Below are 25,461 nucleotides of genomic sequence, written 5' to 3'. Positions count from 1 at the left end.
ACATAGACGTGAGAGTGAAAACTGTCTGGTGTCTGTATTTGTCTTCTCTGGTTATTAGAAGCAGATCCAGTTTTATCGATCAGTTTTAGCTCAGTTTCGTTTTTATTCTGACCCTAAATTGTTTTGATGTGAATCCTCAGTCCTGTTGAACAAATGCTTCACTTAATGACACGTCAGAGTCTCTGCATCACGTCCTCTCTCTGCCGGCAACAAAGTCAAGTCGTTTACAAAACCAGTTGGTGGTGGTGTGTGTGTGTGTGTGTGTGTGTGTGTGTGGTTCATTACAGCAGATCTGCCAGCTCCAGTGCAAGAAAGCATAAATACAGCTTCCCTAATGACCCCAGTTACCATGGCAACAGCATCCCATTGACACAAATCTGACAGCAAAGTAAGGAGACAGAGATGGAGAGAGGGGTGGGGAGGGGGGGGTGAGAGTGGAGAAAGAGAAATAAGAGGTGGTGGGATGGATGGAGGAGATGGATGAGAGGAGGGAGAGAAACAGAGAATGGAGAGGATGAAGGAAAGAGAGGAACTTCTTCAGTCTGATGTCGCTTCATTATAAACCAGCTCCAGACGTCTTTTTTTTTTTTTTCCAGATGTTTGAGTATCAGCTGCTTTTAGGCTTCAGCCTCACAGAAGGAGGAGGAGTATGAGGCAGCTGGTTTTTACCGGAGGCTCCGGTTCAGACTCCTCGTGTGTTTTCAGGCTGTTAGCAGGACGGAACAAACAGAACTGAAAACTCACTTGAAAGTTTAGAGCATGTTTCCCAGCCTCTGTGATACAGAGAACAGAGAGAAGCTTCGGATGATTATTATTTCTAAAACCTCATAACCGCTGTCACAGACTCAATAAAATCCACATTCACAGACCTTCATCTGTCTGAGGGGACGAGCTCTGAACTCTCTGACTTTTCCTGGTTTTACTTTCCCTTGACTTGTTATATTTTTCATAAGATTACTCTACTCTAGATTACTGTATTGGTTTTTATTGACTGATTATTTATCACTGGATTGTTTTAATTTTTATCTGTTTTTCTTCTCTTTGAAATCTATTGATCTATTGATTTGACTGATTATATTTTTTGCTGTCTTTACCAAGCACTTTGTAACATAGCTTTTGAAAAGTGCTCTACAAAAACAAAGATCATTATTATTATTATTATCACCAATTAAACTTTCTGTGTTCAGTTCAACGCTGCCATTAGATTAGTGCAGCAGCTCCTGTGAAGGTACCTCAACTGTGACAACAAATCGTTTGCAAAACAGAACAATTTTGGTTAAAAAAAAAATCTGATTATAAAAAATACAAATATTAATAATGTTAGGAAACAATCTTTAAAAACATTAAAAATGTTTTCCTTTTCCCATCATCACTGTGATAAGACAATGAACCTTTGTGTTGTTGCCACCGAATAACATCATACACACTTGTTATCTCATTCTAAGCACTAAGAGATCACATCTGTGGCAAAAGTTATCTTTAAAATAATAAGAGCTGTGAGAAGGAATTATTTGGCCTCTGTACTGGATGTAGAGCACAAACATTTTCATGAGCTGGAAAATGTTTGGAACCACTGGTTTAGAGAGAAGAGCTCACAAATCAGACTGTGGCTTCATCTATTCACATTATGACACAAGAAAAAAAACATATATAAAAATACAGTTCATATATAAACCTGATTGTACATGAATAAAAATGTATGAACACACAAATAATCATAAATGAAACAGAGAGATGAGGAAATTGCAATTAATACAATTTTTTAAATTACAGTTAAAGAAACAGAATCAGGTGTTTGTAGAATAACACACAGGAGAGAGAGAGAGAGAGAGAGAGAGAGATGGGGTAGAGGGATGGAGAAACTGTAGGAATAAAGAGCAGAGAGACAGTAGAGATGGTAGAAGATTAAAAACTGAGGTAGGGAGAGAGAGAGAGAGAGAGAGAGACGGCGTTAATAAGAAGAGTCTGAGAGAGACCAGGTGAAAGAATGAAGAGTGGAGGGGGGAGGGGAGAGGAGGAGAGGAAAAGAAAGAACAATGAGAGAGGGAAAGAACGAAGATTAATGGACAGACAGAGGAAATGAATGTTTGATTTTTCAGTTTTAGGAAACAAGAAGAAACGGACACAACAGAGGAAGAGAGGAAGAAAAAGAGGAAGGGGAGAAAGAAAGACAGAGGAATAGAGAAAAAAGCAGAGAGGGAAGAAAAAGAGGAAGAGAGAGGAGGAATTCACAGAGAGAAAAAGAAAGAGACAGTGGATCAATGGACAGAAAACATGTTATATCTGTGCAGCAGGACAAGGTGTGTGTGTGTGTGTGTGTGTGTGTGTGTGTGTGTGTGTGTGTGTGTGTGTGTGTGTGTGTGTGTGTGTGTGTGTCCAGACAGGCCCAGACGGCGAGGAAATCGAATGAAATGAAATGAATCTCTACACCTGCCAACTTCAACACACACACACACACACACACACACAGAGTTCTCTTTGATTTGCTCGGTTTGATTCCTGACGTTTGATTTTCTCTTCACACACTGAGCTTTTCTTTGCTTCCCAGCAGCCGTTTAGCTTCACTCAGAGAGGCGGAGCCTGAAGCCACCAGAGAGGCGTTCAAATGCTCTAAACTAGTGTGGGACAACCCTGAGGCTGCTGCTGGCTGGCAGTACTAACTGAATGATCACTTCATTGTAAAAAGTAAAAAAAAAAACTTCCATCTGTGCATCTTAACAAGGCTTTTAGTGCTTTTACTGTTCAGAACATTTCTGCTTCTGTCCACGGCTACGTTTGATGATCTGAGCCAATAGAGTTTTGCAGGGATTTTTCCATTGGTTTTTGGGTTAGTGAAGAAAATAAACAGTTTCTGATCGTGACAGGTTTGTTCAGCAGGATAATCTTCACTAATGACTCCACTTTATCATGTTTGAAGCCGAAATACAAAAACCTAAGGTTTTAGGACTCATTCCTGTGGCGCTCTACAGTCATAAGTTTTCATTCCAACCAATCACATCACAGCTCGTACACAGGATCCAGCTGCATCACGTTACGGCTCCATTACAATCCACCGTGTCCGTCTCACACAGGCTCTTCTGCCGCGGCAGCTCACTTCTTTCTGTAAATAAATGTCTGTATTTATCATCTATTGGATTATTACCAACAAAAAACACTGTTGTTGACTGTGTTTCGAGGTCAGTTAGGTCCAGTTTTTACTTCATGGCGTTAGACAAATGTTGACAACAGGTCAGCGACATAAACCTAAAAACACATGAAAACTAAATGTGGGGGTTCCTGCACAGTGACCCACATGTGCTCATCTCCACTGATCAAACACAACCCACACCTGTTTGCATGCAATCACATCCTTCCATTGATTTTGTAAATAATATGCAACACCACGTCTAAAATTAGCCTGTCAATGTGTGTGTGTGTGTGTGTGTGTGTGTGTGTGTGTGTGTGATTAATGAGGTCTATAATGATTCTGATGACCTCATGAGATTTGAAGAGGAGATGATAAGCAATCACACACACATAAACACACACACACACAGTGAATGCCCCCTGTCACCTTGGCTATGTATGAGAGGGTGTCACTCACACAATCAGTGTGTGTGTGTGAGAGAGAGAGAGACAGTTTGGCATAATGAGGCGATAATGGCATAACTGTTGCTAGGGGAGAGGAAGCCATCTGTGTGTGTGTGTGTGTGTGTGTGTGTGTGTGTGTGTGTGTGTGTGTGTGTGTGTGTGTGTGTGTGTGTATGTGTGTGTAGGACAGAGGAGAGGAAAGATGAATGTGACGAAAAACTGGTACAATGAATGACTGACACATGAAGTAAAATTAGTAAACAGAACATATAGTAAACTGTATAAATAACCTTCAGCTGCAGCCCTGACAGTGTGTATCTGACAGTGTGTATCTAATGTTGTGTATCTGACGCCTCATGGTGGTTCTACTTTTGTACAATTCATATAAAAGGATTTGGGTCCCACCAGTTTGTCGAGTTGAAGTGTCTGTTTACTGAAGCTTTCTGTGCTTTATTTGAAGATAGCAGTGTGTGTGTGTGTGTGTGTGTGTGTGTGTGTGTGTGTGTGTGTGTGTGTGTTATGTATGAGGGGAGCTCAGGCCTGCAGCTCCTCCATAAATATGTGCAGTTGGAGGTTTAACACATTCCTAAGATGTTTCTCAACACACTGAACAGATCCATCCTGTTTGAAAAATGTAACTCGGCATCAGAAACCACAAAGTTTTATTTTAAGTTGCTGAAAATGAACTGATTTCCTGGTTTTTGTACAGTAACACCCTGTTTAACATTCACAGCTTAGTTTCACACCATCACACCTGGAGCCTCCGGTACAACCTCAGTGGATTTAGTGCCTTTCTCAAAGAGACTGTCCTAGAAACAAACTGAGCTGAGCCAACCACTGTTCCACTGTTACTGGCTCAAGTAAATTAGTGCATTAGTAGTGTACTTAAATACAAATGTGAGGTGCCTGTACTTAACCCATGTGTTTTTTGATCTCATGCCACTTTATTTAGAGAAATGTAAATGGCTTACAACAGCATGATCAACCATGCACACACACACACACACACACACACGCGCACACACACACACAAACACACACACACAGAATCCCACTGATTTCCATGAACAAGCAAAGGGCTGTGAGCAGGATTTCAGTTCCGAGTCCTCTGTGACTTTCAGCCTCCACTGGATAAAAAAACAGCAGAATAACACAATGACCTTTACAGATAGTAACTAGACCAACCTGCAGTGATGAATGGTACCATAGTTTCCTCCACGCACACGCGCACGCGCACGCTCACACACACACACACACACACACTCAGCTGAACCTGCATTTCTCTCTCTAAAACAACAGCAGCTGCAGCTACGTTCACTTCCTCCTCTCTCTCATGTGAACATCTATGTCCCTTAAATGCAACTGTGTTTTTTAATAGAATCATGTCACTATTTGTCCTTTCAGTTTGTCTTTATCTTATTTTTATTTAAGTACTCAGTATAAAATATTACTAAGGACCTCAGGCAGGTACAGCTCTGCTTAGACTTGTGTCCTTCCCTCCAGCTGGTTTTCCATGTGCACTGTGCAGATGGAGCAGGATCGTGACTGAATTTTCATTTCATGGTTTAATGGCTTATTTTTTTCTTCACGATCAGTCAGTCACATTCATAGAAAGGACACAACCATCCTCAGATTTCTTACCTGGAACATGATCCTGTACTGCTCCTCCGGACGTTTGACCACACACATGTTGCAGCCCATGATGACGTCTGACACCTGGTCCCTGCCTTCTTCTCGTCTTTTTTATCTCTCCCTCCTCTCTCCTCTGTCTCTGCAGGTCCCTCAGGAAACAGTTGACACTCCGTATCAATAATCCAGCCCGACCGTCTGACCTTTCACCTCCCAGTCACACGTCCTCAGGTCAGTCCTCACTCTCTGATTTCTTGATTGTTTGCCTCTTTATCAGCCTCTGACCTTTGACCCGCAATGAGGTTCAGAGAGTCTGAAGCTAAGATGAGGTCGTCTGAATTTAAAAGGGACAAGTCAAAGAAACTGAATCAGATTTGAGACAAAGTGAAGTTGTAATCCTTGCTGACAAAGATCCTTCATGTAGGAAGATTCATTCTTGTTCCTTGTAAATTTTGACCATAAATCCTCACAAACCTACAAATGTCTTCTCCTGTTTTTCAGGTTTATTTCAGAGATATAAAAGCTTCTATTATCTGTGCTTCTTCTGCAAAAAGAAATAATCTCACAAAACTTAATTTGTTTTGGCAAACATTCTCAAAAGTAGGGAACTGTTGTCTAACTTCTTCCTCAGAAAAGGAACATTTCCAACAAATAATGAAGCCACTTCATCAAAAAAACTCCCAAACTGTGCTTCATTAACTTTAAGAGGCTTTTATGTGTCAAACTTCTCCAACAGAAACGTCTGTTTGTTTAGAAAAGTGTCACTTGTGATAAAAACCCAGCTGAGTTCACTTCCTGTCGTCTCTCCTCTGCTCTGCCACTCTGAAGAGAAAAGCGAAACCCACTTCTGTGTTTCTTCACGTTTCTCACTCGTAGCCACAAACAATGATGAAACGAGAGACAAAAGGAGCAGCACATCTCTCAGCCTCACAGCAAACAGCTTTTATGTGTCATGCTGCAGGGGGCAAGGAGGCGAGATGCTGCGTCTCTTCATCACCGTGAAAAATTAATTTTTATTCATGCGTTGCAGATTGTTTCAGCCCTGCAGGGGAGGAGGAGGAGGAGGAGGGAGGAAGACACAAAAGCTCTTGAATTTGTGCTTCAGAATTTGGAAACAATTTGTTTGAGTTTGTGGGTGACAAAAAAAATAGTTCCTGCTGAGGGTGATGGAGGGATGACAGAGGAGGAGTGTAGTCTCTGCAGAGATGAAGGTGTGTGTGTTCGGTGTGTCGCCACCTACACACTCTTCACACTGACATTTCTGTGAGTGTGTTTGTCCTCAGCCTGCAAACGTACACGCACAGATGTTTGTGTGTGTGTTTACAGGATCTTCAGTTATCATTCAACCCACTGAGGGATGGAACAGTAAATATGTGTAGTCGAGCTTTTTCAGCAGAAATTGATTTTTAGTGTCAAAGTGAGGAAGTCTGTCTGCTACACCTGGATCTTTTCTAACAGACTCTGGTGAATTCACTGTTGCTTCATCTAAATCTCAGCAGACTGAGCTAATGTCGCTGTTGGAGACGAGTTTGGTTGTAGTTTGTTGGAAGTTTGCAGCCAAAGAAAGGAGACACATTTTTTTTATTCCCCAAACTCTGCTGAGATTTTCTTCAACTTAAAACTCAAATGAAATCTACACTGTGGTTTTATCTTCCACTGATCTTCTTCTGTCTCAGGTTGGTTTTGAGCTGCAGAGGAAACAAGGCCAGTGACCGTGAATAAAACATGAAGGTGTTCTCGCGGCTGTAAACTGTTCCAGCACTTTTCACTTCAGTTCAATAATTCATCTGAACATCAGCGAGTGTTTAAAACCTCGTCCTGTCTCCAGAGACTGACAGGAGACGATCTGCAGATAATAGATTTACATCTGAAATATTAAATATCAGCGACAAAGAGAACTTTCATAATTATTTATGTGTCTAGACTGAAAAGAGAAAATCACTGATTTTAAGTCAAATATTGAAGTTTTTTCAAACAGAGGCCAACTTCAATAATTCATCTTAACATAACTGAGTTTAAAGATTTTACACCCAAACAAATTAGAACGGAGCATCTGCAGTATAATATTATATGATATAATATTTGTTAATTAATTTGGATTTTAAGGGTCAAGTTGCTTTTACTTTAAACTGATATAAAAGTGTTTCGTTTTTTTTTTTTTTACCTTGGAAATTGGTACAAAAACATCTTTTTAGCACCTGAAATGAAAAATTTGACCATTAATAATCTGTGCTTATAGAAGTGAAAACTGTTTTGGCAGATTTAGCACCTGAGGAAAGTTTTTCTCATTATTTGTGCTTTAAAGGTTAAAAGTTCATCATCAGACCGAGCTGAGCTCTGACCACCTGAATCTTCAAATATAAACTGTTTGTGCTTTTCTGTTTGTGATGAAACCGTCAGTAACTGTTAGCACCTGAATGTAGCGTCATCAGGATAAAACTGTTTGTGACGCATATTGTCATGTGCATTTTTGAGGCAAAAGTGAATCAACAGTCCACGTAGTGTTTGTGCTTAATCCATCTTTGCTAAACTAAATCTAAACTAGAGTTGTAGCAATACAGTTTCAGAAATGCTTCTGATCCAGTCAGAAATACGGTATCAGATATCAGCGTGTCGCTGCACTGATCAGATACCACGTGATTTATCAATAGTTTAATAGTTAGTTACTTAGTTTCACACCTGGATAAAACGGCACCAACTACTATTCAGAGCAGCGAAGAACTGACTTCAGGTAAATGATGTAGCATTAGCCGTTAGCAAAACACTCAGTATCGGCCAATGCACAGGTTCAGGTACCAGAATCGGGACAGAAAAAGTGGGATCAGAACATCTCTAATCTAAACCTGATCTGAGAACAGTTATAACGTTGTTGGAACCCGAGCAGAGAAATGAGAGTCTGGAGTGTTAAAGGTTTCAGAGGAGTTTGGTGTTTCTGCTGCACGGTCCTCACCCCCAGCTGGACTCGGCTGTAAAGACGCCTCCACCTGCTTCAGCTCAGTTTGGTCTCTCACATGAAAATGAAGCTGTAAAGATGCAGCTTGTTTCTCTCTGCTCTTCTCCTGTGATTATCTCGAACAGCTCAGTCTCTACTTCAGCACTTCTGGATCACTCTTCCCTGCCTATCCATTACACAGTGTGCGGTTTATAATCAGTTTGATGATCGGTGGTGCAGTTAAGGACGGATCAAGCACTGAAGTCTCAGACGTCTCCACATTTCTGACACTATGTGCTTTACTTTCTCGTTAGATTCTGTCTTTTTATTTAATCTCTCTGCAGTTTTTCATCCTGAAATCAGCTGCAAAATCACAACAAGTGAAACTTTAATTCTCTCTCCTGTCGTCTGTTTATCATCGGCTCAGTTGTGTTTGCTGTTTGTTTACAGGTGACTCTCTGAGCACCACATTCATCAGACTGGTGTGTTTACTGTCACTGCACAGAGACAGTGATATAGAAAGATGCTGTTGAGTTACTCGTCCTTTTTCTTTGCTTTTTGCAAAGTGATGTTTTGATTCATTTCTCTCTGCCGTGTTGAGGCTCTGCAGAGATGAGCGTCTGCCTCCCTCCCTCTGGCTTGGTTACTGCCCACCTCGCCCACAGTCGGTCCTTGAGATGAAATTAGCTGCAGACGATGACAGACACACTCAGCCTGTGTTACCTGCTGCTCCTGTCACTGAGCATCACTTATCCAGTTTTATCGGTCGACCTCTCTGCTGCTGCTGTCAGTCATCAACACCTGCTTCATACGACTGGATCCTCTCGGGATGTCAGAGGCAGAAAGAGCCAGAATGCAACACGAGCATGCAGAGAAAAGAAGAAAGAAAAAAAACGGAAAAATGACGGAATGAGATGGAGAGAAACAGAAAGGTTAGAGAGGGTTGAAATGAAGAGCGTGTGTTTGTGCTTTCTATTAAAAAGCAGGGAATGAAAGAGGTTTTCTGCAGCTGGGTGGATCGTGTTCAGCTCAGTTTGACTTGTAGCTGCTCAGACAGTCTCTTCCGTGATCAAAAATATCTTGTTGGCCAGTAAAGATAGTGAATTCCACTGTTGTACTTCCCACGGGTTCCACTGCACAGAAAACACACTAGTTCCTGAACTCAAACTTTATCAGTTAAATGAATTTTCCAGTGTTTCTAGTTCTCATGTTGTGTCTTCACGTCCGTTGCTGACCTGAAAAAATCAATTTGCCAGGTGAGGTTTTGTGTGTGAAACAGTAAACCTTAAATCTATAGGACTGTTAATCCACAGAGGTGAAGACTGGTTTTTGTTTCTGTCTGCAGCAAAACCCACTTTATTCTCCGTGTAATTCCCCAAAAATCCTCCTCCAGGAGTGGCAGGCAGACTGAGGTGGGCGCTGTTGTTTTCCTCCGACCATCAGCCTCTCCTCCTCCTCCTCCTCTCTCCTGTCATCCCTTGATTTCCTCTGCTGCTCCGATGTGTTTCTGCTGAGGTTAAATCCGGCTTAGTTTCGGTCCTGGACACACAGACGCAGGGAAACACGGAGAGAAATGAGAATCTTACTGGTTTTATCAGTGATCACATGAAAGACGTGAACACACACAGGCTTGTTAGACACAGAGTTTTTGGTCATTTCTCTGAATTTTGACCCTGTTTTCAAATTTTGTGCCATTATATTAATACTGTGAAAGTATCAAAGCCTCAGTCCACAGAGAAATGCACACAGCCTGTATTCAGACACTGAGCCTTAAAACCAGGACTTCTGGAACTTTGTGATGTCACAACAAAGCAGTCACTGCCCTCAGCCACGCCCTAAGCCCCGCCCACCTGGACCCACCATCCAACCTTACAGGATTTGGCTTCTCTGAGTGTTTACCTGAAATCTGCTCTATTTTTTATTAGATCACTCAGAAAACAGTCAGCCAATCAGAAGAGAGGATCAGATCCTCTCTTTTAAAGGAAGAATTTTGGAGGGAACCACTGGATCAGTCGTTCAATCGAACTATAATCTGCCACAATCTTGATAGGATTTATCAATGAATGACCAACATTTTGTAAGCTAAAATGCCAAATGTCACCTAGTTCCCGCTCCTAACATATTAAGATTTTCAGCTTTTCCTCGTCTCATTTAATAGGAAATTGAACATAATGAGTTTTGTAGCTGCTGAACAAATCAAACAAGCACTTTTCTGACATAATTTGGACTAAACGATTTATCAATTAACTCAGAAAATAATCTGAAAATTAACAGATAATCTTGTTTCATCCCCAGACTGAATAAATCATGTCGCTGAACTAAAATCACACGTTAATAAAATACTTAAAACAAACTGATTTGTATCTCAAACAAGTAAAAATGCATCTTATTGCAGTTCAGGACTCTACAGAGAAACTGACTTGATTCTTGCAGTGAACCTTCAGAAGTACAAACTCCAGATCCCTGTCAACCTTCCTGCTGCTGGTGCTCAAAAAAAAAAAAATACAACTCAGCTACAGTAATTAGATAAAAAATTTCTTGCAAAGATCCACAAGTTGCACCTTTCCAGATGTTGTAGGCACCAGCCCCTCCGTGATTTCCCCAGGGGAATCAGCCTCCAACTCCTCCCACAGAAGGTGATGCTCGTCAGGGCAAAGCCCCCCTCCTCCTCCCCCTCTCCTCCTCCAGCTGCTGCCGCCTTCCTTCGCTTCTTCTTCCCCCGCAGACGATCCAGTGTTTCCCGCCCTGTGCGAGCAGCCCCGGCTCTTCACAGATGTATGCTGGGATGTTGAAACGAGCCTGTGTCGGATCCCTCTCTCCGCCCGCCGCTCCCTCCTTCTGCAGCATCCTCTCCGCGCTGGAACAACAGCAGCCTCCGCGGCGGCGCAGCCAGCCAATAACCTGCAGCCGGCAATTAATTCTCCTCTCCGGCTCTTTCCTCCCCCTCCTCCCCCTCCTCTGCTTCTCCCTCCCACCTGCTCTGAATCCCTGCCTGTCCCCTCCCCTCCCCTCCCCTCCCCTCTCCCGTCTCTTCCCTCTTTTTGTTCTTTACCTGTTCATTCATCTCTGTGACATGCAAATTTCTCGGCTTTCACGCATGTAAACATGTTTTTGTGTCCTTGCCTCCCTCCCAGCTCAGACACCCCCAGCAGACTGTTATCTACAGCTGCACACTGTGGTTGTCAGGAGGAATCCTCTCATCTTCAAACGTCAGCTCTAACAGTTTAAACCAGTGTTTGAGTTTTCCTGGTTGATTCTGAGCATGTTCATCCCAACACACAAAAAACACAAACACACAAAAAAAATCTGCAGAACTGGAGGAAAGACGACAACATGCAAAGGTTTATTCTTTTATCTGTTCATGAGTCTGCAGGTTTCAGGATGCACATACTGTTAATATTTTTGCAATAGGGCTGAAAATAATAGTTTTCCTTCTTTCTTCTTCATTCTTTTCATTGTCGATTGATCAGCTGATGATTTTCTACATTAACAGAAAAGAGAAATGAGATTGTTTTAATGTTATAATGTTGTTGTAGGCCATGTGAAAATTCTTGTTATAATTTCCTAATTAATTATTTATGTCATAGGTTAAATAAGCAGGTTTTTTACATGAGTAACAAGATCTCTGTGTGAACCAAGTAGCAACCTCCAGGCCAGCAGTTGCAGTTCCGCTAATGACCACTAGAGTCTGTAAACAGCTGTCAATGCTAATGTTAGCTATGTGGCAATAGCAAAAAATACAAATAGCCCCTTTAACTGTTTGTAAAGCTCTGAGAGTATTTAAATAGCCAGTTTGTTGTTTATGCCTTCAGGTCATTTTTTATTATTCCCTCTCTGCTTTATATGTGGAGTAAAAACTAAACTGAAAACTGAATATTGTGAAGCTTCAGTGCATTTTCCCAAATTAATTATCATTGTCATTAATTTCTCATTTATCTGCTCAGTTTGTTTTTCCTGTGCACTCTCTGTTTTTTACCTTGTGCCATATTATTACACAGATTAGTATGTGTGTGTGTGTGTGTGTGTGTGTGTGTGTGTGTGTGTGTGTGTGGGTTTGTGTTTGTTTGTGTGTATTTGTTTTTCCAAAGCCAATTCGTCTCCTGATATATTGACTCTGCACACATTTATATGTATCTAATTTAATTTAATTTAGTCCTCCTGTATAACATCCTCACACACACAGAGAAAACAAACACTCATGATTTATTAACACATTAACATGAACACACTGTGTTTTCTTTCAATGACTCTTCATAAACACTGAGGTTCTGACGCCCACCGGTCCTGTTGTGACAGTGAAATATAAAAAACATGAAGTCGGGGGTGAACACTGAGCAGAGACTCCACACCACCAGGACACATCAGGACTCTGATCTTATTACAGAGCTACAACGGGAAATATTGATTTTTGATTAATGTGATTACCAGTTGAGACTGATCACACAGGACACGGTGAAGCTGCACAGGTTAAAGGCACAGGACGGCTCCCTCTGCTGTTGCCAGGCAACTGCAAAAATCACTGCTGTCCATTACCAAGCTAACTTAGCTAACTAATGGAGACAATCGAAGAAAAACAACGAAAAGCTCACAACCAACCTTTATGGATTCACAGCCTCTAAGGATCTAACAGGTGGATACTTCACTGCCCAACGTATCCCGAGATTCATTGTGCGCCGGCAATGAAAACAAACAATACAGACAGAGAGTCTGAGGATTCCGCTTTTTAATGTTAGTGCTGTGTTTCAGCTCAGTTCAACAGCAAACGTTACAACTGTTAAAACCAAGGGTCTTAACACCTCAAGTTTTTATGAAAAAAAAGTAACATGTTGTCAAAGTTGCTAGGCAACAAGAACCATGTTTTGCTACGCAACGGTAAGGGCGGGCACTGCTGGTGACGCATTTCAGTTCAGCCTTCGTGGTCTACGATGGCTACAAAGAGCCAGAACTTCATAGACCGCATCCTCCAAAGGATGTGGCCCCTGAATTGGGACACAGCTAATGACAATGCTAACATGCTGCAGGGTATCTGCAAGTCACTGAATTTAGTTTTCTCAAAAAAAGGCTTTTGGACCCTGCAGGCATGCTGCTGTATCAAACACGGTCCTAAAAATAACCTGGGAAACTCTGCTGGAACTGTGCTGCTGCTAAGCAGATATGATTTTTACCATGGTCACAATCTCAGTTCAGCATGTTGAATTGTTAACACTGGCTTTAGTCATGCAAATGTGTCTTTGGTTGGTTGGTCGATCAGTTGGTCAACCACTTTGTTCCAGACTGAAATATCACAACAATTGGACAGATTGTTGGGAAGTTTTCATCCACACCTTTGTGTTTTTTCAGAAGTTGTATCTGAACGAGTTTAGTGAGCTTCTGACATTTCCTCTAGCGCCACCAGTGGGTCCCAGTTTTTACTTTTCCAGTAAAATAACTCAACATCAACTCTACTAGAGTGACAAGATTTGGTACAGACATTCATGACACCCAGAAGATAAATCCTAATGACTTTTTTCATTGCTGTCATTGTGAGGACCAATTTCCGTTTTAAACCCTGTATTGTAGGACATTGTGGATGGTCCTCACAACACCAAACAGCTATTTGAAGGTTCAGGTCAGAAGTAGGTTCAGGTTTGGGTTTGGGGCCACATAATGCATCATGTCAACCATGGTCCTCACAAATACAGAAAGACAAACACATGTGTATGTGTGTATTTATGGTGTGACTCCAGCTCGATCCAAATGAAATACATCCCTACTGTCAGAGCACTGAATCAATACACCTCCCCTCTCCTCTTCCTCATCTTCATCACCTCCCTCTCCATCCTCTAACTGTCCTCCTCTTCCTCTTCTCTCTGTTTGTCCCTCATCTTCTCCTCCACCTCAATCAAACCCTTTTGTTTCTACATAACCTCTCCTCTCTCTCCTGCATCCACCCATCCTTCTCTGTAATGGCCACCTCCTCTGCTCATCTTACCCCTTTTCTTCTCCTCCCCACCAGCCCCCCTTTGATCTTCTCTTCTTCCCCTGCACATGTTTTATCTTGTCCTTTTATTTCCTCCTGATTCCCTCCCTTCCCTCTCTTCCCTCATATCCTCTCTTCTCCGTCCTCTATCCATCTACCTCCAGGCCTCTCCTCCTCCCATCCTCCTTAACTCCTCCTCCTCCCTGCTGACGGTGAGTCCTGTGAGAGCAGTTTATCAGCTCAACACAGTAATTACATTGACGGGGGGGGGGGGGCGCTCTGTGGTGTCAACACTCTGTCATGCCCGCCTGCCACACACAAACACACACACACACACACACACACACACACACACAGTTGGCTGCTCATGCTGAAACAGACTGAACACTTTCTACACAGACACACACGCTTTGGTTTGTGTGTTTTTTTGCGGCTGTTGTGTGAAACACTCTGTTGATGTGTGTGTTGAAGCGAATCTGTTGCACAAACATCTATTTATCTCAGTCACTTTAACATATACACTGTCTGAGTGTGAGTGTGTGTGTGTGTGTGTCTGTGTGTTTGTTTGTCATGTTCCTGTGAGCATCCATCACACGTTGTATGTATTAGTCTAACACTGTTCAACCTGTGTTATCTGCACAGTGAGCATCTGTATTTTATTTCATTTGGCTTTTATTTAATATTTCAATGATTCTGTTGCTTTTACTTATTTTTCTGCAGAAATTTTTCTGTCATTTGTCTTTTTCCTGTTGATTCAGTTCATAGGAATCAATACAGTCTGACAGTGATAATGTTTTTTTTAGGCTTAAACAGCAAACCAGACTTTCTCCTAATATTTCATATGATTATTAATGATTTTGTGAAAAAGTGCCTCTGTATAGTTCTAATACTGCAACCACTGCTGCTGTTTCTACTACTACCTAGTTGTTTGTTGTGTCATGCTGCACAGATGCAGAAAAGAACATTAATTGTTGTTTATGACTAAATTGTAAATAAATTGTCTCAGACTCCGTCAGGTCTTTTATAATCATCCACCAAAACATACATTTTATTATAAAGAAAGTGCTTAAATCAACATATAATTTTGCCCAAAATGTATCATTTCCTATTCTTTATAAGTTAGCTAACTAGCTAACACTATGAAGTGCTACCTCCTGGAATTTTTGTCCACAAATCAATATTTTTATACTTACATTGAACCAAATGAGTGTTTGTAATGTGAGAGGGGTCACACACAGATAAACCCACAGAGAATTATCCACACATGTCTGTCTAGAGCCTTGGTTTCACCAGTAAAAACAGAAGTGAGGTCTAATATTGTGACACCCTGCTCACAGTCGGGAGACGGACCAATGTTTCTGTTCCTGCAGCAACAGACACTCACACGGATTCATCTCATTTTCTTTTCATTTCTGACGTTTTGAAATCCATTTGTTCAAAGGGCCTGAGGCAGATAATGTAGAGAGAGAGTCGAGGGACAAATTAGGGAGAGAGAGAGAGAGAGAGAGAGAGAGAGAGAGAGAGAGAGAGAGAGAGTGTGTGTGTGCGTGTGTGTGTGTGTGTGTGTGTGTTTCCATCAGGGGATACATTAGTGTGCTGGAGAACATACACAGGCTGTAATCTTCACATGCTGACAGTCTGAAAGCTTCAACAATCAACAGCTCAGAGCACAGTTTGGAGGTTAAAGGTTACACACACACACACACACGCACACACAGAGGCTGTGGGTTTGTCAAGCAACTATAGAGAGATGGGGAGATGGGAGGTGAGGACCAGGAGAGGAAGTCAAATCAGAATCTGCAAGAGGAGTTTTTCCCATTTTTCACAATAAATGTTGTACTCACAGGAATCCACGTTGTGTGATTGTTGGGTTCAGGGTTGTCGATGCTGGTGGAACAAAAATATTAGACGCGTGCCACTGGAGTTTGGTAGAAAACTTGATGATGATCTCTAATTTACTTCTTTGTGTTTGTGTTTTATCTTTTTGGCAGTGGAGGAAGTTTAAATTTCCTCTGTAAAATAAAGTTGTTAGCACAAGTACAGTGTAGGGATTTAACAGGGGATATTTGCTGAATGGGTGTTTTGTCCAACCTTCAGAGGCACCACAGATTTATACTGTGCCATATTTGATCATATTTGAGCCAGAGTTGTACTGAATTCACTGAATTCATTGGCCTCTTATAATATCAGTTTATTTTCCCTCAGTGTTGTTTTATTTTTATTTAATAAATAAGAAACAGAAAAATAAAGAGCCAAAGAAAATAGCACTTGAAGCTGTGTAATTTATCCTGACATCATAATTATCACAACATAACCTCGACCAGATTGTGTTTTCTGAAACAAAATGAGGAAATGTTGTTATTTAACATATTTGGTGACTGAATGTTCACAGACAACATGTTTGTTTTCAACCAAAATATCTGATCTTTCAGATCAACATCCACCTGCTGTGACTCCAGCATCTGTTTCCTGGTTCTGTTCAGATTCTCACGGAACCTGGTCCAGGTTCAGGAACGATCCTGGTCCGGTTTAATCCAGAAAAGATTCACAGTGACTTCAGACACAACCATGATCATAAGCTAAACTAAACCAAAGTGCTTTTGTTGGCTTAACTAACCTCAGGCACCTCCCTGTGACTTCATTCATTCAAAAAAAATTTACGTTCATGTTACACAACATAACCTAATTTAAAAAAACAATTTTGTTGCATGTAGCTGCCGATAACCTGCTGAGAGAGAGGAAAATAGACTGTGAGGAAGATGAGGGAGAGGGAGGGGAGGTTATGAGAGGAAGAGGAGGTGAGAAGAGATGTAAGGAGGAGATGGAGAGGGAACAGAGGAGAGGAGAGGAGGAGACAAGGAGAGGAGAGGAGAGAAGTAATAAACAGGAGGTGAGAGGAGGAGTCGTATCACCTCAGCTCATCTTATTTTTATTATATTTTATTATTAAGACACATTTCTTGTGTGTGTGTGTGTGTGTATGTGTGTCTTTAATATGTGTCTTTTTCAATAAAACAGATAAAACATTTTAAAATATTAAAATCTGATTTCTCTTCTAACACCTTCACCTTCTAATCAACTCAATTCATCTTTTTGATTTATTTTTTTATTGGTTTGTTTATTTATTCAAAAACTAAATTAGAAGATAAATTGAAATGATAACAGGAAAAAAAAAAAAGGTCCATATTGATCACAGGGCTGTGTTGATGGTCGCTCAGGATCTCTGTCTTCTTTTACTGTGTCGTATAATATAGATTTCTGGGATCTTACATTTTAAATGATGTCTCCCTTGACAGCCCTGCAGTTTTGCTTTTGTTCCATTCATTTATTGAAATCAGTCCCGTTGAATGTTTAAGGTGTTTTAACTCTATTCATGTCAGGAAAAAAAAACAATTCCCTGAGAGCTCATAATGAGAAGGAGAGAGCGAGTCAATGGGCTTTAAGGCTGAAAGGAGTAAATCTGGTTAATTGTCCTCCTGGTATCTGAGATCTGTTCTCTGAGAATTAAAAAGGGGTCACAGAGAGGGGAGGAGAGGGGAGGAGGAGGGGGGTAACAGGAGGAATGTTTTTCTGCAGTACAGGGACAATAGGATGCAGTGCAATTACTTACTTTTATGGTTTTTAAGGTTTTGTTGATGAGGCTGTGATTTGTGATGCTCCACTCTCTCCAGAACTCAAACATAGTTTAGGCACTGGTGCTTTTTCTGCAGCCATTTGATTTAAACATATACTCTCTCTTTCTCTCTCTCTCTCTCTCTCTCTCCTTGGTTTGATGCACCATACAACACACAAAACGAGTCGTCTGTCAGCAGGTTATTATGACCCATAGTTAGGTTTTGTTGCTAGGCGACATCTATGGCTCTTTCATAACAAGCTGTGGAGCAACAGTTAAGGATCATTCTCATTATTGATTCATCTTCTGATTATTATTTTCTCAATTTATCATTTTGGGATCAATTCACAATAAACTACAGTGTAAACAGGTCACCCAGTGCTACAGTGTTTTTAATGGTGTCTGGAAACACCGGTGCTCTATGGCTCAGAGGAATCACATGTATCAGCATGCAGTCCTCACCTCTGAGCAGACCGAAGGATTAACTGTCCAGGTGAACAGCAAACTGCAGCTGCTGATGGTTGAACCTGAGGTTAATGAGTCTGTGGTCAAACAACGACATCACTGATTGATGCTCTAACAGGCCTGAGGACAGAGAGGACGAGGGAATCGACGGAGTCTCACAGAGGGTCCTGGTGTCTGACTGTTCTGCAGGGCGTCCACAGCCTCCTGTTCGTCTCACAGAAGAGTTTCACATTTCGGTAAAACGTTTCCTGCGGCATCAAATCTCAGCATCTGGGATTAAAGACTGGCTGAATGTTTTTATGGTTTTGTTGCTAAAATCTGCAACCTTAACAATCAAAAATGTGGCTCCAATAATATAATATAATATAATATAATATAATATAATATAATATAATATAATATAATATAATATAATATAATATAATAAGATTGATTATTAGTCCCACAGTAGGGATACTCACAGTGTTACAGCAGCAAAGTGGCAGCGCAGAAAACAGGAAAGTTGCAGAAACAATAAAACGCAAAAACACACAAGAATATAATATAATACAGGCATTACTCGTCAGAATGTAACTGAGAAAACAAATTAGTGAATGAAGTCAGAGAATTAAAAGGGAATACGTGACCTGAGGTCAACCTGGTCGATACCTCCGACCTCTGTCTCCATGAATCCTAATTTACTCCACATTAACCTGAAGGCGGCTGTAGAGGAAAGATCACAGGGGTATTTAAGTCAAAGGTTCCACCTCTGGAGAGCTGGAATGTGATCAGCACATTTCTCATGAATCTGCATGTTAGAGTTTGATATTTCAGTTTTATTCCCTTTTTATTTATATAAGCACCAAATCACAATGTACATTATCTCAAGGTACTCAGCAGAGTCTGGTCCAGACTTTATGTTATTATCTAGAGAGAAACTCAAGAGTTCTGCTCTGAGCAAGCACCTCCAACAGAACGAGACTCAGGGTGGGCGGCTGTCTGCTCGATGGCTGGGTCGAGAAGAGAGCAGGAGCAGGAGCAGCTGTATGTACTGTTGTATTCAAGCACTGTCAGACTGGTTGTTATGACGATAACAATAACATTTCCTGTGCGCCACCTGAATTCTCATCTCCTGAGCATCTCTGAAAATAAGTCAAATACACACAGGGTTAATCTTCATGATAAATCATCTTTATAACGTTGTGTCTTTACTTTTAAAGAATGTGATATTAACATTTTCAAATTGTTACTGTTTACATTTTATTAAGATTAATACTAATACGAAACATTAATGCAAGACTCATAAGAGTTTGGTCGCTTCATATTGGTTTGCATGGCTCTACTGTGTGATGGGTGATATCATTGTATTATTGCATCAGTGTATTTCTGTTTCCTGTCGTTCTGCTGGATGATTTGTTCACTATCTTTTGAAAGCTGATTGTGTTGCTGTTGTTGTAATTTCAGTGCGTCGCTGTCACATGTTTGTGTTCCCTGTCACTGGATCTCTGCTGGAGGTGTCTGAGCCTCTGTTTCTCTGTAACTCAGCTGTTTGCTGGTTCTTCTGTTAATCTGCTGCCACACTGCAGCCCAGTAGGTGGCGTTGACGCACCTGTAAGCTGGTTTCTCCAACCACCAATAAATTCAAAAGAAGAAAAAAGTTTGTCACTCTTTTGGCCCAACATCCTGGTGTGAACAACATGGAGGAGGTGAGTCTGTTTCTTCTGTATGTCCTGGGTCTGGATGGGACTGGGTCAGGTGTAGTTTTTCAGTTTTGAGTGTTGTCCACCTTTCAGGCCGCAGTAACACACTAACATGATGTGTTGGTATCAAGTGGAAGTAAAAAAATATGGTTCATCTTCCACATGAAGCAGCAGCTGCATGAAACTGACGTCTTCTGAAATCAAGACGTGTTTTTACTGAACTCACTGTGAAAACTGTGTCAATGACACAAGTTCATTTTTACAGGAAGTTAACAAAACAACCAACTTGAATGTATGTTGTGGCAGAAATAAGAAATGACTTTGAGATGATGAAGGTATTTAAAGCTCAGGTCTGTCACACTGTTCTCACTGAGTTTCAAACACTGTGTAAGGTGGTAATGTTTTCATTCAGAAGGCTGTCAGCTGGTTTGGTAACATAAAGTCAAACAGGTGGAAGAGGTGAAAGCTTGTGTCTGTGCCGAACCTCGGAGAATCAGGATGTGGCTGTTTCCTGGACGCAGTATTTACCAGTGTAAAATCTGTTTGTATGAAACTCTCAAAAACACCAGAGGAAAAGATCAGTTTGTTCATGTTGAGCTGAGACTGTGTGAACAGCAGTGGTGGAGAGATGAAGCTCGCTGGAACATTAGGGATTCCTGACACACTTCATTACTCACCGCTCTGTATGAAACGACGCCCACGCCTCCCACACATCAGAACAACATTTGAGGTTGTGTTGTGCAAACAGCTACTGGTGAAAGCTTTTGTCACTGGTTGGATTCCTCTACTGGGACCAGTTTGTGTATTGTTCACTAAGTGTTGAGGATCTTTGCTGACAATATTATTGAGTGTTGGAACTGAAGGTGAAAGGAGACATCCAAAAGACCTGTACAGGACCAAGACTGTCATGACGCATATATATTTACTACATATCTATTTTTTGGGGGTAAATCATTCAGTTAAAAATGCAGTTGCTGCAAATGAATGCAGTTTGTTAATCCATAAAAATAGTTTCAGTCCAGATGAACGACAGATACTTCAGTAGATTAGATGCAGTAAACGAACACACTTTAATGTTTACACTGATGTTAAGTCCTGGACAGTAGATTTATAATTAATATATAAAAACAAAGGATATTTACAAGGATTTATTCTGTTTGTTTGAACATTTGTTCATTTTTTTGTTGTTTTTTTTCTCTTGGTGAACAGCTCTGGTTCTGTTTAGTGCTGTGATGTGAGAGCACAGTAAACAGTAAAGCTTTGAACACATCAGCACCTTGTTTCTGGCTTGTGCTCCCTGTGCTGGTGGAGTCTGGAGAGTTTTACTGTCTCCCTGTGTCTGAAAGCAGTTACTGCACCAGTCAAGCTTAGTGGACAGGTACAATGCTTTCAGGCCTCTGTTAAAACAATACTCAGGTGTCCATATGAATATACTTTATATGGCTATAATCATTTGTCCTGTTCACACTGGTCATTTAAAGTGTGAGTGATGGGATAGTATATATATACCTATAGTCTGTGTTTGACAGATCATGTGGACATATTCCAAAAATTCAGTCTTTTTACATAAATGTCTTTTGTTTTTCCACAGACAGTGTTTCCCTGTGGACCTGCAGTAGAAGGATAATCACAAAAGTATTTTGTACTAAAAAAACAAACATTTGTAAAAGTATTTTCACACAGAAGAATGACTCTGGAAATTGCTCCCCGTTCATTGATATATTTGTAATTTCTTTTAGTATAAATAAGACAAATGATTATAGAAATTAAAGCTCCACACAGTCTAAAGGTAGATGTCCATGTGTTTGTGATTATAAAGCAGGTCTAGGTTCTATATTAATACTGTGAAAGTATCAAAGCCTCAGTCCACAGAGAAATGCACACAGCCTGTATTCAGACACTGAGCCTTAAAACCAGCCGTCAGGACTTCTGTTGTGACATCACAAAGTTCCAGAACAGTTACTGCTCTCAGCCACGCTCCATGCCCCGCCCACCTGGACCCACCATCCGACCTTGTAGGATTTGGTTTCTCTGAGTGTTTACCTGAAATCTGCTAGAGCTCCAGACTTTAATCACTGGATTTTTTTTTTTTTTTCACCTCTTCAGACGTCAGAAGAGAGAAATCACTCTTTAGTTGATTTGGTCATAATAACACATGATGGTAACAAAGGGAAAATAAGGGGTCCCCAAAAGGGTGGGGACCCCTGTTTAAGACCGGGCATGTTTGGCTTCCTTTTATTTAATCTGCAGTTTTACACTTTGTCCAGCAGAGAGCAGCAGAGCACAGAGCGCTGCTGCTCCTGCAGGACAGACCAGTGTGTGAGAGGAGCTGAATGCACACTGTTCGTTTTCATAACACATTCATGATTCATGAGGAGACTGAAGGTTTTCAGACACCTGTTGTGTTGGTGTTGGTGTTGCTGTAGTTCTGTGAAGAAGATGACACCTGGTATTGCATGCAGTGTTCAGTGTTCAGCAATATCGTTTACATCCAGTTAAGGGCAGCAGCTGCCAGGTTACTTTTTAAATGGTTTCCCTCTTGTTCTATTTCTTTCTGTCCTTCTTGTTTCTTCTTTTAGTTCCTCTTTGTCTTTTTGTCCTCTAACTTTAATGCCTGTTTCTCACTTCAGGGGATTCTGCCACAATTTCACCTCCATCCAAGGTGCAATGGAGATGGGAAAATGTGTGAAGAGGCAGAAACTCCAACATTTGTAGTGTAACGAACAACTTTATTGTCAGACTTACGTAGGTTGGTTTCAGTCAGTTGGATTTTCATCCTTTTTAATTTTTTTGTCCACCTGCCCTGTCTTCTGCCACTCTCCATCTGCCCACCAGAGGTCTTCAGACCTTCCTCCCTGTCTCAGTCACTTGACCCCCCTCACACACACTTGCACACCTGGCTGAGATGCACCTGATGTTCACTGCTTCTTGAATTTTGAAGTTAAACGCACTGAACAAGTTCACGTGGACATATTATAATACACCCATGCAAGTACATCTCAGCCGGGTCCATCACTTCCATTGTCGTCTCTGCTACTTGCAGCGCATTTCTGTATTTAGTTGTGTTGTGAGTATTTGCATCACATGTGTTGTGAAAAGATCTTTTCTGAATTTGTTGGTGTTTTGACTCTTTGCATGTGTTGTCTGAAGGTGCAGTGTGTTGAGCTCTCAGGGCCACCGTAGATGAGCCAATGCAGTTTTTGCATGTAGAGTATGTTAGATTCACTCTGAGGTCTGGACAGATTATAAGACCATGAACTCCCTTCGAGTCTCTTTTTGTCTTTTTGTGTCCCTTTGTTATCACATGGCATCTCATTGTTGTCATTTTGAGTCTCTTTGACATCGTTTCACATCTCTATGGCCACTTTGTAATGTTTTTTGTAGTTAGTTATTTGCAGTGGTTTGCGTCTCTTTCTGGCTGTTTTCTGTGTCTTTGTGTGGATGACTTGATATCTCCAAAAACCTCCTCTTTGAACCAGCTCTGACAGACTGTAAACTGCCCAAGCTTCAGCAGATTTAGATCATATGACTCCATGCAGCTGGCCAATCACAGCGTAAAGCAGGGGCGTGTGTCAGACTGTCACTTCTGGAAAGTTATGAAGGAGGAGGAGGGTTTCCACAGTTACCTAACAAGCAGTTCAGACAAAAAGAAAGAGTAAACAGATTAACGGTCCCATTTCCTCGCACACAACATATTTATTTGTTGAAATCAAAGAAACATCTAAAGGGAAATTACAGCACACTACTCGACATCTGCTGTATATGGGCTGTACATTTTGCCTTGGACGTTGAGTGCGATCACGCTCTGCTGCTCTCCCACACAGCTCGCAGCTCCGCAGCCCACACACTGATCCGAGTTCAGAGGTGGAACTGCATTAGCAAACAGTACAGGAGGGACGGACCAACTCTGCAGTATCTGCTACCGTGGAGGGCAGCGGGGGACGCCTCGGCCTCCACACACACACACACACACACACACACACTCAGAGGCATGTTCACATGTACAGGAGTACAAGGAGGAAGATCACAGCAGCTACACAACTCTACAGCAGCATGTGTCGTCCACTCACTACAACCTTCATGTTCCAGTGTTGTGGAGTGTGTAGTTTTAATGGTAGTGAAAAGAGCATCAAGGACTTCAAAATAAAATAAGTCATCAAGTCTGAAATTATAGATGTTAAAATGGTATTAATAAAGGATAATGGGTTTCTGCCTGCTGCTGTTAGTATTGATTATGGTCAAGATGCTCAGCAGCTTTTTGTAGAGCTTTCTGTCTGTGTCTACAGTAGATACAGACGTACAGGACACATATACACAGCAGGAAAAAAGTGACTTGAATTTACTTTTATGAAAAGGATAGTGTTGTACCATCATAAGGGACACTACACCAGATATGAATCAACTTTGGGAATTCAAAGGAAACAGCAGTCATGTGACCTGAGAAATCTTTTGGTTTGATTTACTGGAAGCAAAAACATAAAACAGGTTGTGTTGGAGCAGAGTAAACGCAATACTCCAGAAACACTCTGGTTTTTAATGCTGTGACCGGTGGAGGTGGTTTACCTGCTTCATCCAGTGTGTACATTATAGTGTCGTTTAATCTGCAATGAATTATGTGCAATAACATGATCCGGTGCTAATGGTTGGCTAACTAACTGTTCTGCCCCACACAGGCAAAACACAAATGAAAGCAGCTTTTTATATCTTTAAACCCAGAGCAGTATCTGCACTGTGACTGTGTAGATAAAGCTTTGTAATCTGACTCATTACTGCATTTACTGTCCTCTCTGCCATAGAAAGACTACACAGCTAAAGTAAGAGGGAAAGCTAGCCGCAGCTAGCCTAGCTAAAACATAAAGCTAAGTTTAGTTATTGATGTTAATTCCCCTAGTTTATTGTAGATCCATTGTTTTGATCAGACATTTTGGTGAGTCACTGTTATTCCACATAATTGAATCAGCCAGCAGCTAAATCAGTTAATGATGGCGAACAGCTGATCTCCTGCTAAAGCTAGCTTAGCTAGCTTAGCCGATCTCAGTAGCTGCCAGCTCATTTCGTGACGCCACTGAATTTTCTAATTTGGTTGTTAATGTACCATTTAATTCATACACATAAATATATTAAATTGTGAGTTTCCCAAGGGATCAGTAAAATACTTTTTATATTTTTAAATTGTACATTAATCTGTTATTCAGTATAAATATAAATTGGACTGGGACAGACAGACTCTTAAACACAGAAACACTTGATTCCTTTCAGCTATATTGACTGTAAAAAGTAATCAAACCATTGTTAAAGACCAGAATTTTCATTTTGCTATCAAAGAGGAAATATTCAAGTAAATCACAAACTATTCTTTTAAAATAGTATCTAAAAGAATAGTTTGACTTTTTTTTCTTGCCAAGCGTCAGATGAGAAAAAGATTGAGGTCGCCTTAATGTCTTTGTTCCACAAGCAGTCAGGTAGCTTAGCAAAGCTTAGCTTAAAAACTGGAAACAGGGCAAAAACGCTAGCTACCTGCGTACCAGCTCCTGTATCTACTTTATTTAATCAGTACAAAAACAGAAGTGTACAACCACACTTTAAAGAGGTTGGTAGGCAGATTTCCCAGGTTT

At 41.0% G+C, this 25,461-nt stretch overlaps 2 protein-coding genes across 3 annotated transcripts in view; one reads left to right on the top strand and one right to left on the bottom strand.

Annotated features, from left to right (window-relative positions):
- LOC139606557 (PDZ domain-containing protein 4-like) overlaps window positions 1-11,094 on the bottom strand; it is a 50,899-nt gene extending 39,805 nt beyond the window's left edge. Inside the window, exons 1-2 of one of the 2 annotated variants that reach the window (XM_071458808.1) lie at window positions 10,693-11,094; window positions 5,212-9,670 (exon numbers count right to left, since the gene is read on the bottom strand). In XM_071458808.1, coding sequence (XP_071314909.1) covers window positions 5,212-5,271 — 60 coding nt within the window. In that variant the 5' untranslated portion in view covers window positions 5,272-9,670; window positions 10,693-11,094. The other variant, XM_071458809.1, reaches the window with a different exon arrangement.
- Window positions 11,095-19,486: 8,392 nt separating this feature from the next.
- Window positions 19,487-25,461, top strand: part of LOC139606527 (IQ motif and SEC7 domain-containing protein 1-like) — a 157,215-nt gene continuing 151,240 nt past the window's right edge. The window contains exon 1 of the mRNA XM_071458744.1: window positions 19,487-19,852. The gene's annotated coding sequence lies outside the window, so the exon portion shown is untranslated. The remainder of the gene's footprint in view (window positions 19,853-25,461) is intronic.

The sequence above is a fragment of the Trachinotus anak genome, unplaced genomic scaffold, assembly GCF_046630095.1.
Source record: "Trachinotus anak isolate AG129_WGS33_773 ecotype Australia unplaced genomic scaffold, CSIRO_AGI_Tana_v1 ptg000022l, whole genome shotgun sequence".
Taxonomy (NCBI): domain Eukaryota; kingdom Metazoa; phylum Chordata; class Actinopteri; order Carangiformes; family Carangidae; genus Trachinotus; species Trachinotus anak.
Note: the sequence above shows the minus strand (reverse complement) of the source record. Positions and strands in the feature narration are given on the sequence as shown.